Source organism: Botryllus schlosseri, chromosome 7 (genome assembly GCF_051294905.1).
Source record: "Botryllus schlosseri isolate E-star chromosome 7, Bs_hap1, whole genome shotgun sequence".
In the NCBI taxonomy this organism is placed as follows: domain Eukaryota; kingdom Metazoa; phylum Chordata; class Ascidiacea; order Stolidobranchia; family Styelidae; genus Botryllus; species Botryllus schlosseri.
The window spans coordinates 3,964,528-3,982,247 of NC_137242.1; the positions used below are offsets into that span (position 1 = coordinate 3,964,528).

The 17,720-nt window shown below is 40.3% G+C and overlaps 1 protein-coding gene across 2 annotated transcripts; it reads right to left on the reverse strand.

The window, feature by feature from the left end:
• Positions 1-9,825: 9,825 nt before the first annotated feature.
• On the reverse strand, positions 9,826-17,513 carry LOC145443794 (sterile alpha motif domain-containing protein 3-like). Of its 2 annotated transcripts, none has more exons than XM_080321748.1 (9): positions 17,277-17,513; positions 15,152-15,355; positions 14,858-15,089; positions 14,677-14,779; positions 14,435-14,620; positions 13,700-13,912; positions 13,283-13,439; positions 12,921-13,000; positions 9,826-10,537 (listed from the first exon to the last, which is right to left on the reverse strand). In XM_080321748.1, the coding sequence occupies exons 1-9, from the start codon at positions 17,380-17,382 to the stop codon at positions 10,271-10,273; spliced, it is 1,548 nt and encodes a 515-aa protein (XP_080177874.1). In that variant the 5' UTR covers positions 17,383-17,513; the 3' UTR covers positions 9,826-10,270. The 2 variants fall into 2 exon arrangements, with proteins under 2 accessions (XP_080177874.1, XP_080177875.1); XM_080321749.1 differs by lacking the exon at positions 17,277-17,513 and adding an exon at positions 15,581-15,698.
• Between the last annotated feature and the right edge of the window lie 207 nt (positions 17,514-17,720).

The window sequence follows — 17,720 nt, forward strand, 5'->3', positions numbered from 1 at the left end:
GGCTACGTAGATTATTATCATTTGTGTTGACAAACAACCTCCCACAAACCCCGTTGACGTAGTGCGTTTGCGCTTGTTATAATTTCCACGCTACTAGTGCCTTTGTCTCGTATTTTTCGATCTAGCGCGACGCGATGTCGCGGACCTATATTATGTGTGAAAGTGAAAGGGAAGCGAAGAGGGAGGGATATCTAAACATTCTACAGACTTACCTCTCCATTCATATGGTCACATTAATCGATCTTTTTGTAATTTGGGTCTATAGTCCGCATTCCATTTTTCTTGATTTATCGAAGACGTCAGTCATCATACCAAAGCCATCAACATCCAGGGGTAGCCAACTCGACAAGGATCGAGGGCTTTTTTAAATTCTGTGAAGTCCGCGGGCCGCAAGAATGCAATAATGAAATAAAATGGACCGCAGAGTTCAACTACGACATTTTTATAACTTTGCATCAGTACAGCTCTACTTCTCTAACATGGGCGATGGGCAGGGTTGTATTTGAAGCAAAAATCAATTTAAAACAAACGTGTTTAAAACAGGGCCCTTGTTTAAAACATGTTTTTCATTGTTTTTTTCGTGCCATGGCGTCATGGATCACAGTGGAAGGACATTGGTAATTGAAAATATAGGATAAATATGCCTCCTGTGACGAAGAAGCCTTCCGATACCTGTCTTCAACGGGCCAAAAATATCTTAGACCAGGTCTGCATCGTTATGCAGCATCTTTGCGGTCGGTGGCCATTATCGCCAGAACATCCATTCCATACCAATGATCCATAACTACGTGCTATAACTGTTGAGCCGAAGACGATTTCGAGGGTTACATCCATTCCATTTCGTATACGTCGACTATATCTGATTCAATTCGTCCGCAGGCATCTCAAAATCCTTTACTTAGCTGTGTTCCGAAAATTCAAATCCGATCGCTGGTCGCGTGTTGGTGACCCCTGCATGATCCAATCCAAATTCTCATTTGGGCGAATTCATAGATGCGTGAATTACCGGGAATTACTCTTTATCGCTTCGGGGCCTACGATATTCGTATCGTAGGCCCCGATCGCTTTCTAAATTAGAATCAAGGTCTGATTTCTGGATTCAGCCCGCTATATGTGATATACGATTACTTATATTAGGTAGCCTACTTTAGCGAAACATACTGCGGTCTCAAACACGCGGCCCGCATCGGCATTTTGGATTTTCATTTCTACGACAATATCTAACTGGTACATATTTTATTTCTGAATTGATAATTTAAAATTCACTCTAAAATTACTCCACAAACCGGAAGCTACTCATCAAATTTCGCTATCACATCACTTTCAAAAGCTACCTTGCGATAGAAGATCGACTATATGTCACATTATCTGATCATGATGATAAAACATGACCCGTTGATGATTCGTGACTGAGAATTGTGATTTGAACTTGGACCGGCCTTTCGTGTCATTACTCGAGCTCGGGCTGACTGGTTGATGAAATGAATAATGACTTGAGTTGAGTCGGGTCAATCGTTACACTAAGCCAGAGGTCTCAAACACGCGGCCCGCGACGGCATTTTGGAATTTCAAGTATTCAACAATACATTCGAGTGCCATATATCTTTTTCAGATATAAGAACTTAAAGTTCACGTTAAAACTACTATAAAAATCACTGAAATCCCAATTAACTTCACTATCTCATCACTTTTAAAAGCTACCATGCGGTAGAAGATCAGCTATTACGTCACATATGAACAGCTTCTTTGAGGTACAGAACTTCAATATACAATTGAATAGTATAATCATATTGAAATGAAATGATTGTTGATATACGCTGTTATTTCGAATTTTCTACTAGTTGCTGACGATTACCCCTGACTAGTGTCAGCCGAAAATATTCGGGTTCATTTTAATATGAATATACTATTCAATTGTACGTCACATTTCTAGTTAATGATGATGAAGCGTGGCCCGTTGATGATTCGTGACTGAAAATTGTGATTTGGTTTGGTGCGACCTTCTCGTAAAATTAAACGATTTCGGATTGGCTGGGTGATTAAATAAAAATGTCTCGAGTTGAGTCGGGTCAAACGTTAAAATCAGAGTAGGACTTGCGACTCGGAACGGTGACTCGGTATTGATACGGACACAACAATCTATGAAACTGTCATGGGGAATAGTAATATATCAAAAGGCTGTCGCTTGCGTTGAGTAGGGTATATACTAGGGATGGTGTGAACGTGAGGTTCACGTTCGCGTTCTGTGTGTGAACCTCAGAAATTTAGAGGTTCACGTTCACAAACGAACCCTGGTAGGTTCTGCACTGTGAACCTTTTTCTTATATTACAATATTGACTTCAATATAATATCTGTGATTGAAATTTATTGCATTTCAATTGCGGGCCACTCTATGCATGGCGCTGGCAGCATAAAAAAATAAACTCTAAACGACCATACACCTTGACAATCTCAGAAATTTTACTTGCTTTGTTACAAAAGTTTGCTCGAAATATCCAGCTTTCCGTTTGTGAATATTTAGTGACTCTCTGCTTTGAGCTTGACCCGCAATCACACAACATCAAGAGCAAATACACTATACATGTAGTTAGTGAATGATGCTTATTCAACCAATCAATGAACTTGATATCGTTATCTGATATAAAAAAAAATCCAGCAAGAGTACGGTGCCAATCTTCATCTTCATATGTTCATTGTATCATAAAAACCAAATCCGTGCGACTGGGGTGTTGGCTACTGCTGTATAACTTGTTATTGGGGTAATATCGGTAGCAAGTATAGAAACCCGTTTTACACTGTGCTCAATATCAACGTAGCAATACTCAGACGCCGAATACATTGTCCGGTCTGGCCTTGACCGTTACGGCGTAAGCTTATATTCCCTTGCAAGTCCTCGTCGAAATTGTTGGCAATGCGACGGAAGATATTGGTTTTTATGGGGTTATTATATCATTTGATTGTCCCATTTGATACATTTGGCGAAGTGTAAAACGTCAAAATGTATTTCAGCATTGTGGAATCATGTGGCCCGAGTCATCGCTAGCTATCGTGTACCTCAATATAGGCTATAACTTTACTGTAATGTAGGGTTGTAATTATCAATATGACGTCACGAGGTTCACGTTCGTGTTCACACAGAACCTTTCAAAAAGGTTCGCGTTCACACGAACCAGAACCTTTCATAGGTTCACACCATCCCTAGTATATACATAGCAATCTAATCAGGTCAGTATGGCAACCATTTTCATTCTGTGAGCCCCGCCGTGACGTATAGTTGGTTACATACTTGCGGGTGTTGTTTGTTCTCTTTATCCATGTTATTATCGGTGGCGAGTAGGTTAGTATCCTCAACAGCTGTAACACCAATGAAGACATTTCTACTCCAGGGGTCCGTAACCATAGGGTCCGTAGACCCCGTCGGGGTACGAAGCACCACATCAGGCAAAATCTAACGCTGATTTAATTTGACTTTGGCAATGATAGTAACAATAGCCTATATTTTATCACGACTATATCAAAACCAGGATTAGGCTACACCGATGAAATGCTCTGATATCAGATCAGTCTTCAGTAGATTTTAAAATGTTCTACACAAAATTGTGACACGTCAAAGGTTCACTATTTGCAATAATATACCCCGACTGTTTTACGATGTCATGATGCATCCTCTCCATGATGTCATTAATTACAAAAATTACACCCGCCAAAAAAACAAAGCGTGAATAGTACAATAATAAATTACATTTCCACGATGTTTGGGGAATGCCTGTCTAGTGTCTATAAGACCCCGTCAAATAATGCCTACTTGGAAATTATACATTGAAATTGAATATCCCTATTATTGATGCTGCGGCCCGCGGCATCATCAAAAACTAGGAAACAGCCATTGCCATACTTGAACACGAAATAAACTAGGAAGGCATGCATCTGGACACCTTGAAAGTGTAAGCTGTATTAAACATCCAAATATTTCATGATTAGCGGTCACGAATTATAGTTTTCAGACTTCCTACAATCATGTTGGGACGTCACAAAAATTGCCGACATTTTTTAGCCTCCAATGGCCGATACCGATCATTCCTTCAAGTTTAATATCGGCTCGATATTATCGGCGAACCGATAATCGGTCGGGCTCTAATCATGACCAATAGCCTATACTTCCACGGAGTAGGACTATGCCTGAAACTCCGGATTAGGCTACATTGCTCAAATGCTCTGATATCAGATCAATCTTTTTTACATTCTAAAATATTCTACCTATGATTGTGGCACGTCAAATCTCCGCAAGCTGCAAGCTTATAACGCGAAACCTATTACGATGTCATGATGCATTTGTCCTCTCGCATGGGTCTATTACTCACTATTTCGACAAATAATGTCAAGTACTGCAACTATGTTATTCAAATATTTAAACATATGGATTTTTCGTGGCAAGAGTGAATATTACAATACTAAATCACATATTCACGTTGTGTAAGGAATGCCAGTTTGCAAGGTCCGTCAGATGAATGATGATCGTCAGAATATATTTGTAACCGATCATGACACACACGATGTACAATCCGATACATAAGACTCAATGCGATGTAAGGAACAGATAGGAGAATGCCGAAACGACCAGTTGGGTTTAATCTGCATGGCATCCACTTCGGCCTAGTGACTTAAGAAGGTCAAGTCTCAAGCGAACCGAATGATTTGTTTGAATTTCCTGTCTTTTATATCTGTAATGGATTTTTTTTTATCTGTAACCACCAAACTTGACACCAATAAAAAGTGTCGTAGCGTAGCGTAATGGTTAAGCATCCGGCTTCTTGATCGGTAGGTCGTGGTTTCGATCCCCGACCGGGTCAGACCAAAGACCTAGCAACACTGGTATCCATGACTTCCCTGCTTGGCGCTCATGCATTACTGGGATAGCATGGAGGGTTGGTGCAAGACTTATAGAAAGCCATACATGGCTATATCTGTACCTTCCTTGTCCAGCGGCATATGCACATCATGCACTCATGGTATGCATATTGCATATGCACAGATCCTGTGTATGTCTATCACGAGTCGGTGTATATGCCGCAAAAACATCAAGGACAAAAATAAACTACGTCGTTTCCTTCCTTGTTGATTATGACGATATGGTAGCCATAAGTAACTGCCGCATCTCGAATCCCCCAATTGGGCAGGCGAGCTCAAGATGGTCCAGGCCAACATGGATGCGTTTTTTATGGATATTTATTCAAATTGAAAATTTTATTCGCGCCGGGCGCGACTTCATGTCGCTAGATTTATTTATTTAAATATGAGTTCTTCTCACCAAGAAAAAAATGCGCATAATTTATAGAAGAAGCATTTTGGCACCGGCCACTACCACGCCACAGCACATAAAGACATACAAAATTTTGGCCAACATACTACTGCTCGAAGTGTCCTGCCAAAAGATCGGCAGCGAGAGAACCTCGGCCTAAAATGAGTGCCGCGTGTTTGCCTAAACCTTCGATATATATTTGTTCAGTTGTACGTTGTTTATATGGGCCTTAATGGCCGGCGCCTAATAGTCCTATCATGGTTTTCCATGGCCCTATCTTGACAATCAGAACCCCATAGTACAAATACCACCGGCGGGAGAATATGTTGCGCCCATGACGAAATGCCAGTTAGGAGTCGTGTGTATCTCACGAAAGAAGTTTTTATATCAGTTTAGCCTGGTAAAGGTAGCCTGGTATGTATTTGACTTAGATTTTCGAAGACACCACTTATTCCCCCACCTCCTCCGGTAAATCTGATCACACGCAATTCCCAATATACTAGCAAAGTTCAGTTATGAATTTGCTTCTTTTCCCGCGACTAGACAACGATTACTCCCCCACTGCTCATGATACCGGCGATTACTCACCACTGCTCATGACACTAAAATTCGCTCGTTCTCGTAGTGGATAAAGGCTCGTCGTAAGGGTAGAAGACTGCTTGATCACCCTATAGGGCCAAAGAACAACGTTTGGGGGGTCTGACGAAGTGCTGTTTGGGTTCTGGATTTCATGCAAGTTCCTTTTTCTGTTCCATTTTATGTTATCTTCCGCTACTTTTCATTCAGTGAGCATGCGTATCTGTCATATTTACATGTTCCTTTTATCATTTGTAGGAGAACGTAGGTGTTTGATAAAAATACTAATTTAAATCGTTTCGACTCCATCCTGTGTTTCATTGAATTGCATTCTTCTGATGTTTTGAACTGATAAAAATGATTCTAAATGAAGATAATGAAACGTGGCTCCTATTAATTCTGACACGTAGTCACGCACGCCTACAGCAGATATGCGCCTTGCGAATATGATACTAACGAACGCGTGTACATTGTACAACTGTCCACTGTACAGTAGGGGTGATTTATCCAGACGGGGAATGACCCTGTTGTGTTTACTGACAACAGTCGCAAGACGTGGATCATGTGCGCCAGCTACCGTCATGCGAGGAAAGACCAATAGGATACCATGAAATACTTAATCGTAATAATTATCGTACGATCAAACATCTTCATCCGCTCAGCACACACACTGACACACAATGTTATATTTTTCGATATGCAAGATACATTGTGATGTAATGAACAGAGAGGAGGACGCCGAAACGACCAATTATATGGTCTCTCAATCTGACATCCACCTAGGCCTAGTGTTCGATTTTGATCTCCTTGCTCTTATCACAGGTTCGATCAATTATTTCAGCATAGAGACTGTAGGTCAGTATTGAATGTAAACATTCGATAGTTTCGTTCAGTTCAGTTTATTAATTTTATCATTTGACATCACCGCAAGATTGAGATAAAAGTAAAGGAATAGTATGACTTGAAACGGACTGTACTAGTATACAGACTGTAGACTACAATCTCTGTAGTACTAGTCTCTCAATCAGACACCCATACCTTGGCCTAGTTCAGTGGTTCCCAGCCGGGGGATTCCCCCCTGAGATTCGATTATGAAAATTTTTCGGGGTGACCCTGGCTTTAGAGTTGTATCGCAAGATACACTGGGTGTACAAGATTTTTAGATTTTTATGGGAGAACTGTTAAGTATGAAACTATAGTTCTTTACGTATTGTATGTTTCTTTGGGCAGATTTTTAGCTCGATGTATGTTTAAATGCTTTCCGTAGAAAATCCACATCCTGATAAAGTGAGGCTCGCGAGACGACTCCGTAGGACCCGCGACAGCCTTTCGACCAAATTGCTTATAAGCAGGAGAAAGTCATGCGGACTTCGGCACAAGGCCGCTGGTGAAACTGTTTACCTTTTTTAATCCAATATCTGAGCTGACGTGAAAAACAGATCAATCAACAATCTTCGATTCAACTCCAGGCCATCGCAAGCGAACCTAGCGTTTAATTTTTCGTCAGCAGCTACCCGGCCGGTAAAAAAAACAGACCAAACTTATTTTTATTTAGGTATTTTCTAAATAACAGCAGAGTTGGTCAAAGTAGTCAAGAAAGCTACTCAAGTAGAAGTAGCGGTGAAAAAATCTACTCAAGTACGAGTAGAAGTGCTTCTTTCATAAGAAACCTAAAATACTTGAAGTAGAATTCACTGACTTCAAATCTACTCAAGTAAGTATGTGTGAAAACGCGTGGACTGTCAAAATCTGCAAATGGCGCTATGCGGAAGGTGTAGAGATCTTGATTCATATTGATGCATCCCAGGTGTCAGTTTTTGACAGAATAAGCACTTAGCAGTCGTCCACATCATGGAATGCAAATCATAGTATTGATATGGAAGTGCGATACTAATCCATTGCTTAATCGAACACCCGGTTTAAGAGAATATCATGGCATGGCGCCCTCCCCCATATTGTAAGGCCCAATTGTTCAGGAACGAAACAGCACTTCGTCAGGCCCCCCCAAAAAGACTAAGGTCTTGGGCTCCCATATAGGGTGATAAATCTACCGGCCCCCAGCAATCACGCTGTTTCGCTTTTGCCACGAAATCAGTCGTACTGTATAGTGAGTCAGCGCGAAAATTATCGATAGTTCATGATAAAATCGGTCAATAAGATCGGGAATTGCATATATATCGCTATCAATTTCTTGTCCTCTCTGCTCACCTAATCAGATTTACCGGTAGAACCGAGTGAGGTGTCTTGGAAACTGTAGGGTCCATTGGTATGACTCCGTAACATGATGTTATTTCGTGACCTAGCTCCTGTCTGCTATATCAAAATATACAGAATCGCCCAAACGTAGGCTACTAAACTAAAAGACGCACCAGATTTCAAATTGGTGTTTCTTCACTTGCATATAATTTTGTCTGCGGGATGGTATTTTTGTCTTGTGAGCAGTGGCGGCTCGTCCTATAGGGCAACTGGGGCATTGCCCCACCTAAAATTCTGTTGAATAACAATTCTTTACCATTTATAGACGCACCGAAATCAAAGCGAAAATCGTATTCTTCTTGTCCTTTCGCTTGTAAATGCCCATATATAGCGAAGTCTCTGCGAAAATCGAATTCTCTTCCGTGCTTTCGCTTTGCGAATGCCTAGCCGGGGCATGCTCCGGTAGCGCTCATAACAAGCTTTCACTGTCTATTCTCTCAAAGCCGCGCACAATAAAGAAACGGTGATTTACACTCTCCTATTCATAAAATTACCGAGCAACCGGGGCAACATGCCCTAGTTGCCCTTAAGGTGTGATTTAACAATCGTATCTATATCTGAACTCGGTTACCGTCATATGCGCTGAGTCGATCTTTGCTGGTATAGGTCGATTTTGATGGTGTTTCACTCCATGATAATTCTTGAAACTTGGTATGTCATGTCGTGATGGTGGTATTTAACACTGTCCTACGTTTCAGGGTTTCTATTCAAAGTTTAGGGTAGTAATTCCGTTTCCGAAGTTGAGTGTGTGCTGATCCGTCATGTATCGCAAACAGATTTTACTCAAAAGCCGGTATTGGTGTCCATTGATTTTGACGATGTTCCATACCGAGATCGGTCATGAAATTTGGTACGGTAATGTTAGTATCGAACGCTGTACCAAGTTTCAAGTTTGTCACTGAACTATGTTAGTAGTAATTTCGTTTCCTAAGTCGAGTGAGAGCTGACTCGTCATTTACCGCAAACATATTTTACGCAAAGCCGGTATTGGTCTCCATTGATTTTAACGATGCTCCTTAGCTAGATCCGTCATGACATGAGCTTTTGCATGGTATGTCTTGATTTTAGTATCGAACGCTGTGCCAAGTCTCACGGTTGGTACTCAATGATTCGGGCAGCAATTTCGTTTTCAAGGTCGAGTATGGTAGAGATGTGCGCTGATCTGACACTAGCCTACCTAACGCATTGCGATGATTTCATGTAACAGTGTACCAAGGTTCCGGCTTTCAATCACGTATTTATTCGGTAATATATTTTCCAAAGGCGATTTTGAAGCAGACATATAGACACTATAGACCAGTGGTTCCCAACCTCTTTCGACTCATCGCCCCCTTTTCAAACTCCACACCGATAATCGCCCCCCAAATATTGGGAACCGAGAAATGGGCATACACACTGTAAAAAATATCCTCGGTAAATCCCGACATTAGGTTAGGAACAAAATTCCCCGAGTTGTGACCCGGGAAACTACTTTCCGACCTTATTAAAAGTCGGTAAATCCCTAGTTCTCCCTGACTCGGATTGGAAAAAACCGAGTCTGATAATTTTCATTGACCTTTCACCTATATTTTCATTGACCTTTCACCTCACCCAAATCATAACTGTGCTGACTGACTAGGATTGCAAGAAACCGAGCCTGACAAATAATTGTCATTGACCTTTCACCTTAAACACACAAAATCAGTAGTCAGTCTGCAGATTAAAGAACAGTGTATGCAGCAAATCAAGCAATGTTCCATGAAAGTACAATGAACAATATTGGAAACCTGCAGGGTCACAAATTCATAATGAAGCGTAATTATTACAGGTAAACAAACAACATATGTTTGTTGTTCAAGTTGAAAATTTTATTGTGTAATGAGCACGCTATGTGCTGGTGCTAACAACTGAACAATGGTGCTTATAAGGTTTAGGCCAATTGGTTGCCAATGCGTTAAGCAATCCAAAAATATAATCAAAAGACCAAATTTTGGGCCACGATCATTACAAATTTTTTGCGAATTAATATCGACAAGGACGACTATAGAGTAGCACCGATTAATTAAAAAACCAATGCTAAGCGTCACAACACAAGTTATTACTGCTGGCAGTCATCAAAGATGGCAAAAACAGGACCGCCACAAATCATAATACAACCATTATTCATCGAATATCATGTTTATCTTGTTACGAACAGCATTAGTTGGCTTGACGTTTGGAAGCTCGGCGAGAAAAGTTGCGATAAAGTTCAAGGAGTTTGATGATGAAGGAGCAAACTTCACATTGAAAACCCAATAAATAGCTATCAGGCATGCTAGAGCATGGTGAAAACCAAATAAACCTTTCACAACTTCTCCATCGAAATGAATCGTCCACTTTTCCGTCTCAGAATTGAATGCGATGGTCGGGTAGACATTCTTCGGTTCCTACGAAATATAAACGTTACTAATATCCAGTATCCATGGAATAGTTTAAATCAGCGATTCCCAACCGCAGCCCTGAGGGCCGCATGCGGCCCCCAACTAGCCTTCTTGCGGCCCCCACAAAAATATTGAGAAATCGATCTATGAAAAAAAATTATATTTATAAAATGCTCTTGCTTGGCTTGGAGTCTGGAGTTTTCAATTAGGGTTGCACGCAAGTTGTGAGTAGGGCTGGGCATAATGATTCGAGTACTCGAATCTGAATCGAGTATTAATTTTAATGATTCGAGTCGAGTAGTAAACGACGATTTTTCGAGTACTAAGATAATACGCTTCTCGCCACTGAAAGTTACCTCATCAACGAGATTTATAGTATCGATACCAATTTTCACTGTTGAGGCCTTGAAACCCTGATTGGCGGTATCGTAGCAAACGAAAAATATAGTACAAAGCTACGAAGGTTACTGGACATAGCACATTTCGGAAGACATGATTATCCCACAACATTGTCACCAAGTGGAATGAAATCGGTATGGTCTGAAAAATACCAAAGTATCATTTATGTGATGGATAACAGGCAATATATTTTTTGCGGTGGCATAAACGGTGCATATTTGAGCTTTAATGTATTACATTCCGTTATGACGTCATTATGGGTGATACTCGATTACTCGACTCGAAGCATATTACGTGATTCAGAATCGAATCACTTAGGTACTCGATTTTGCCCAGCCCTAGTTGTGAGTAGACTGCTAAGAATACGTCACTGCTGTTCCATTGCAATGTGCCCGAACTTTCCAGTTGAACGGGCAGTACCTATAGATATAAGTATAGTTAGAGATATTGACAGGACCGTTACTGCCGCACCCCAAGCCCCTGAATTGGGGGAGCGAGCTCGAAGGGGGCCCAAAATTATTTAGTGAATCAGCATAAATTATAGAGTATTTTATGAAATTTTATGCAACTTTTTCAAAGATTTTTCGCGCTGCGCGCGATTTCAACTTTCCAAGTACCTTACTTATTGGGTACTCTTCGACAAAGATAAAATACGCAAGATTTATAGAAGTGGGCATATCGGCGTTAGCCATTACCGCGCCACGCCGCACGAAGACATATAAAGTTTTAGGCCATGTAACATGCGACTCCAATAAGTGTGCCAGAACGATCGGCAGCGAGAAAACCATGGCCGAAAAGAACTGCCCTTACGCTGACCGAAAACTTCGTTATGTATATTCAAAATACATATGGGTATAATTGAAGGGAAGAATTATATGCCAGTGAAGAACTACCAATTTGAAATAGTTTGCATCTTTTAGTTTAGTACGTTTGGGCGATTCTATATTTTTTGATACAGCAGACTGGAGGTCACGAAATAAAAAATAACATCACGTAACGAAGTCGTACCAACGGCTCCGCCCGTCCGAATATGTTTAATTATTATTTACGGGCCCTACAGTTTCCAAGACCCCTCACTCAGCTCTATCGGTAAATCTGATTACGTGAGCATAGAGGACAAGTAATTAAATAGCACTATATATGCAATTCCCGATCCTATTGACCTATTTTATTTTGAATTATCGAAAATTTTCGCGCTCCGCGCTGGCTCACTGAACGGGGATACTGATTTCGTGGCAGAAGCGAACAACGGCACGGGGGTCGGTTTATGACCCTATGGGAGCCCAAGACCTAAGTGTTCTGGGGGGCCTGACGAAGTGCTGTTTGGGTATTGATAACTAATTTACGGATAGATTTCCAACAAGTGACTCACGATTGAATACGCCGAGATGCGTACTGCTTATTTAGCCGGCAAAAAGCAGCATAATTGGTAGTCCTACTCCTATAGCTCGCGACCCAAGCGTCCGAATAATTTGATATGTCGGTGTTTATCGAAAGCAAATGTCGCACTGATTCCAAAAATACGAATTGAAATCTCGCCAGGGCAATAAAACTACTCCGAAATAGCCAGCAAAGGTTGATTGTTCTGAACAACGGGAGCGCAGCAACACAATGGCCAATGGCGTCAAGCGAATGATCGGAACAATGCCAATTTCTATATTTTGGTGACAATTTTGGGTTCCTTTCATTGCCCTGGTATTCGTGCGGCCCCGGCCGTACTCTGAAATTCTAAATTTGGCCCTCACGCCGTAAAAGGGAACCACTGGTTTAAATGAGTGTGAGGTTTGTGGATCAGTGATTTATAATGTGGGCGGGTAGGCAGAGGCTGGAACATTATGTAAATTATATTTAATTAATTAATTATAACCAATGTTCCCTCTAAGCTGCGCACGTGCGCAAATGCGCAGTGCTTTCACGGTCTATGCGCACAGAAAATCTAATGGATGGAAATGTTTAGCTGCAGTTTGAGGAATACCAATGATCAACACACCTTGTCCACAATCAGGAAGTTGTCATAATTTTCTTTGAAGATGGTTGGGATGTAAACCATCCAGTCCAGTTTTTGAGTACCTGAAAACGAAGTGCCAACTCAGATGAAGCATAAAAGGACAGAAAATGATTCCCGAAATAACAAATAACGTAGTCAGCGAAAGTTCGAACTTTTGCGGTTCATAAAGTAAAGGGGGTACCTGTTGGAATAGGTTTGGGGTCAAGATATATACAAGGGAAGGGTTAATTTCAGGATTATATTAGGGGTTAGGGTGAGTTTTTGAGCTGTGAAACCACATGCTCATGTGTTGGGCAACCCGTGAAAGGATAAAAACATCAAAGGTTAAAGCATACACTACTTACTCATTAACTTCGTGATTTCCACAGGACTATCCTGTGGTAGTATGAATCTTGATGCTGAGCTAAAACTCTTCTCCAAAATCTTTGACGTCAGGTCGACAGAGTAAGTATCGTCGGAACAGTCTTGTTTCTGACAAATCATTTTCATTTCTTCCAAAATCTGAACAGTGGGAAATATTGACTTCATAACATACCATGCCATGGGTGGTCTTCAATTTGATTAGTAGTTCAAATTGACGTGCAAGTCCGGTGACGTACTGGTCATAACTATGTATAATGTTCTACCAATACATAGAGAATATTATACACTTAACGAAAAATATATAAAATATATATCATAGTGTAATTCATTCTTGTGCGTTTCGTATGTATGCACACAGGGCTTATAAATCGTGCCTGAAACCAATACTTTATACCTACCCAATGAGCATCTGCCAAAACTGGGTACGCACGCAACAGACTCGTTGTTGATGTCCCTTCGATAACTTTATGTCGACGATCTTTAAAGGTCCTTTTCATCCTATCCTTGATTGTGTTTTTATCAGCGTTTCGGCTTCTTTTCCACTCAGTCATAATTTCCTTTTGATGCGCTTCGATGCTACGCTCATCCTCCGGAGGGTATACGGTTGGAATCTACAAGAAAAAATATATTTTCTAATCAGAGATGGTCAGAGGCATTTTTCATCGTCAAGTTTTGACGAGTTTATAATTGCGTGATTGCTATTACTGCGCGAATATAGTCGATAGACTGTCGCATAGGCCAAGAGTAGGTTTGGGCGAAGGTGCAGACCAATTTCTTCAATAATCTGCGGAGGCAGGTCGTGGGGGATATTCCAATAAAAGTTTGAGATCGAGAATATAAAAAGTTTGGGAACCCATGCGTTGACAAATTCGCATGACGCTGTGCGTTATAGACCATGTCACCAACACGCGCCCCGGAGGTCATACTATGCTGCATGCTATCTGATTTGAGATTTCAGAGAAATGGCAAGTAGAGTTTTTGAAATGTTTAAATTGATTTCAGTTATTATTAATGTTGTTGTTTCAAAATATGCTATTCTCTTGTGCTCATTATCACTATCCCAATATTCCCCCTCTCACCCATTATACAGGTAACAAACGTTAATGAACAATGAAGAATTTGAAAATTCTTACAATGCATGATGACATTCGAGGTTTGGTGCACCTTTCACTCGATGTTTCCACAACAAGGTCGTCCGTATGTTTCCGTTTACCCTGACGGTGTTTTCCATGTTTTTGCTTTTTTTCTGTAACAAGAGGATTTTCAAGGCCCCTACGGTACTCCTGGAACTGGGTTATGAGCTGTTTTCTCCAAGAATCCTGCAACGTAAGCTATTTGAAGAAATGTTTGGAATGTTCAAACACAAGCAGCTCACGTAATTTACACATCCATCGAATTTCAAACGATCTTGCATCCAAGGATATTTCGTTATCAAAGCAGCTACTGGCGCATCGTATTGTCGTCTTGTGGGATATAGACTAGGAATAATGACTGTTTTAGGCCACTGCAATTATCGTCATATACAAGAAAGGTTTCTTATTTATATTTTAGGTCACCTGGTGTATTGCCGCAGGTCGCAAAACAGGTAATGAACAATTTGCAGTCTCAATTTTCGTGGAAGTACTTTTGTCTTTGTGTTTCCACACTGCTTCACTTCCTTTTCTATGGCTTTTGGTGAAGAAATCGTATATTCGTTGGGCCATGGCAATGATTCGTTGTTTTCGTCACAATCTGCTGAACTGGTAGATGCCTTGGAGCCCGACAAGGTACTGTTTGATATACTTTCATCTGAAGAGAAGGATAAGGAATTTGGAAAATATTAATAATTCACAGCGTAAGTCAATCAATACCTTCAGGTTCAAAATCTTCAACAGGCAGGTCAGGAAATGAAGAATCACAGCAGTATCCAACATTGTCAATGCTTGACGTTTCACTATGCATTACGTCTTCGTTAGATTGCCATCCTGAAGCCATCGTGCTGGTGCAATCGGAGCCGAGTATAGTCAAGTCACTTTGTTCAACAACAGAGTTGTTGGTTTTTGGAGAGGTTCCTTCTGCGCCAATAAAAATAGACTCGATGAGGGATGAATCTAATTCACCAAGGCACATCTGATCAGACTTGGAGAACTACGGTAGATAATTATAGTTGCATAATTTCACAAAATTATAGCGAAATAACAGTATTCTAATTCTAATCTAATTTATTGCAAGAAAAAATATGAGTAGGTAAGTATTCATCTCTCTCATGAATGAGCCTACTGATCCTACATTTCACTTACTGCCACTGGTGCTCAAAATCAGCCGCAACATTAGTCCATCTGCAATTGCCGACATGTCATAAAGTTCGACGTATGATTCAAATGTGTTGTCATAATATTCCATTTTGAATTGATTGTCCCCAATTTCATCATGAAATACATTTTTCACAGCATCAGGAACTGCAGATTGGTGATCTACTGTGATCACTCTTTTAATCTCACCATAACTAACCAGCAGTTTCATATTCAACTGTACAGCAATCACAGTGGTAATTTGATAACCAGCTAGAGTGTGTATCTGTAAAATACAATAGTCATAATCAAAATAATGAAAATTGCAAAAAAGTTGTGAAAGCAATATTTTTCGATCAACATACTGAACTGTATGAGCTCAATTATCTTTAGGCTTCAAACTTAAAACATATTTGTTGATGCAGCCTAATGTACTGTGATTTGCCAATAAAGTATGCATCATGGGGCCTTTGGTAAAATATTTCCCCGGGCTGAAAAACGTAAACAGTACCAGTTTCCTCCACAGCATAGCAGTGTAAATGTCGTACAAATCTCGACTTCAGCAATTCACCACACATGTGCCACTGTTCATTGAAATATAGAATATATTCTACACGACAAAATATTGGTCCATCATCATTCTCATTTACAACATAAATCCCCTGCCTATCATATGTTTCATATCCATTGTCATATAATTTCGAAGAACATACTTGTCCTTCCATATCTTGTATTCCAAGAAATGCAACATAGTGGCTTGGTATATCTTTCCATGATATGTTTACGAGCTCGATATTCATTGGATCATCATGCAAACAATTGAGAGAAGACATTTCCCAACATTTTCTGTACTGAAGTCGAGTGGCTACAGTATGAGTTATGTTTTTGAAGTTTCCAGAAATTCTACAAATTTTTTTTACGATCTGATGGTAAGATTCGAATCTTAGACTGGACAAATGCGACATCGGGCCCCAGATTTTCGTTCCGCTCGCATAATGTAATAAATAATGGAACTTCGGCTTAATTATTTCTGGTGCCAGCTTCAACACCTCGCTATAAAAATCAACAACCAGCACATCTAGTGAATGAATCATCTCAACCGTAACACGTTTAGCAAATACAATGTCACATATATTTGATAACAGCAAATACAATTCCCATACATCATTTTGTTCATCGATTCTTGTACCAACCATGAGACTCAGATGATTGAAGAAACACCAGCTCTGTGTTGCAGTCAATGTCGAAACTTTACCTTTGTAGCGAGGCTTATTACGGCTTTCATACTTGCCATAGGGGAATTGTTGCACAAGTTCAATAAAATCTGACTTTGTCATGTCACAATCTTGAATGATCAACTTGTTTATGACAAGTTCGAGGATTAAAGGGATACAGCCCTCAAGGCAATCATGCATAGCGTCGAATACATTACAATGAATCGCATCAAACGCTAAAAGATCAGAAAATGGATTACTTATTCTCACTCCATATGCTCTTTCGAGTGATGAGTGCCTTGCTACATCACGGACATGCAGCTCATGGTTGGATGGACACCTCAATTCAAACATTGTTTCAGAAAATTTCACAGTTAAATCTGAATAATGGCACATACAGAATCTACAAATACGACCGCTACTGAATGAACGACGAAACCCAGATATGTCATGACTTGCTAAATTATCACCAGTGACTGTTGCTATACTACCTTTGAAATGCCTTGTCATGCCATTCCAAAGAGTTACATCCATTCCAGATGTTTCCAGGGATTTTAAATCTTGAATCAACGGCTTGACTATCGCATGATATCCCATTTTTTTCACAGTGGAAGTTTTTACAATCAAGACCGGATGAATATTCCTCAAGTTTGACAAAAACTTCACTTCCACATTTCCAAGCGTAAAATAAAAGCAAGTAAGCTTGTGTATACTTCTCGAGCTTCCCAATGGGTTACAAATTTCGACGTCATCTAAATATAAATGGATGCGCAGCAAACTCTGATCACCTTTAAAAAACTGATTATTTTTAAACAAGTCACCATCGCAGAAGTTGCACAGAAACCCATGAGCCGAAGAACAAGACATATTGGCATCTACACTTTCAATTACATCCTTGTGTTCCAAGTATCTTTTCAGAGTACTTAATATGGGAA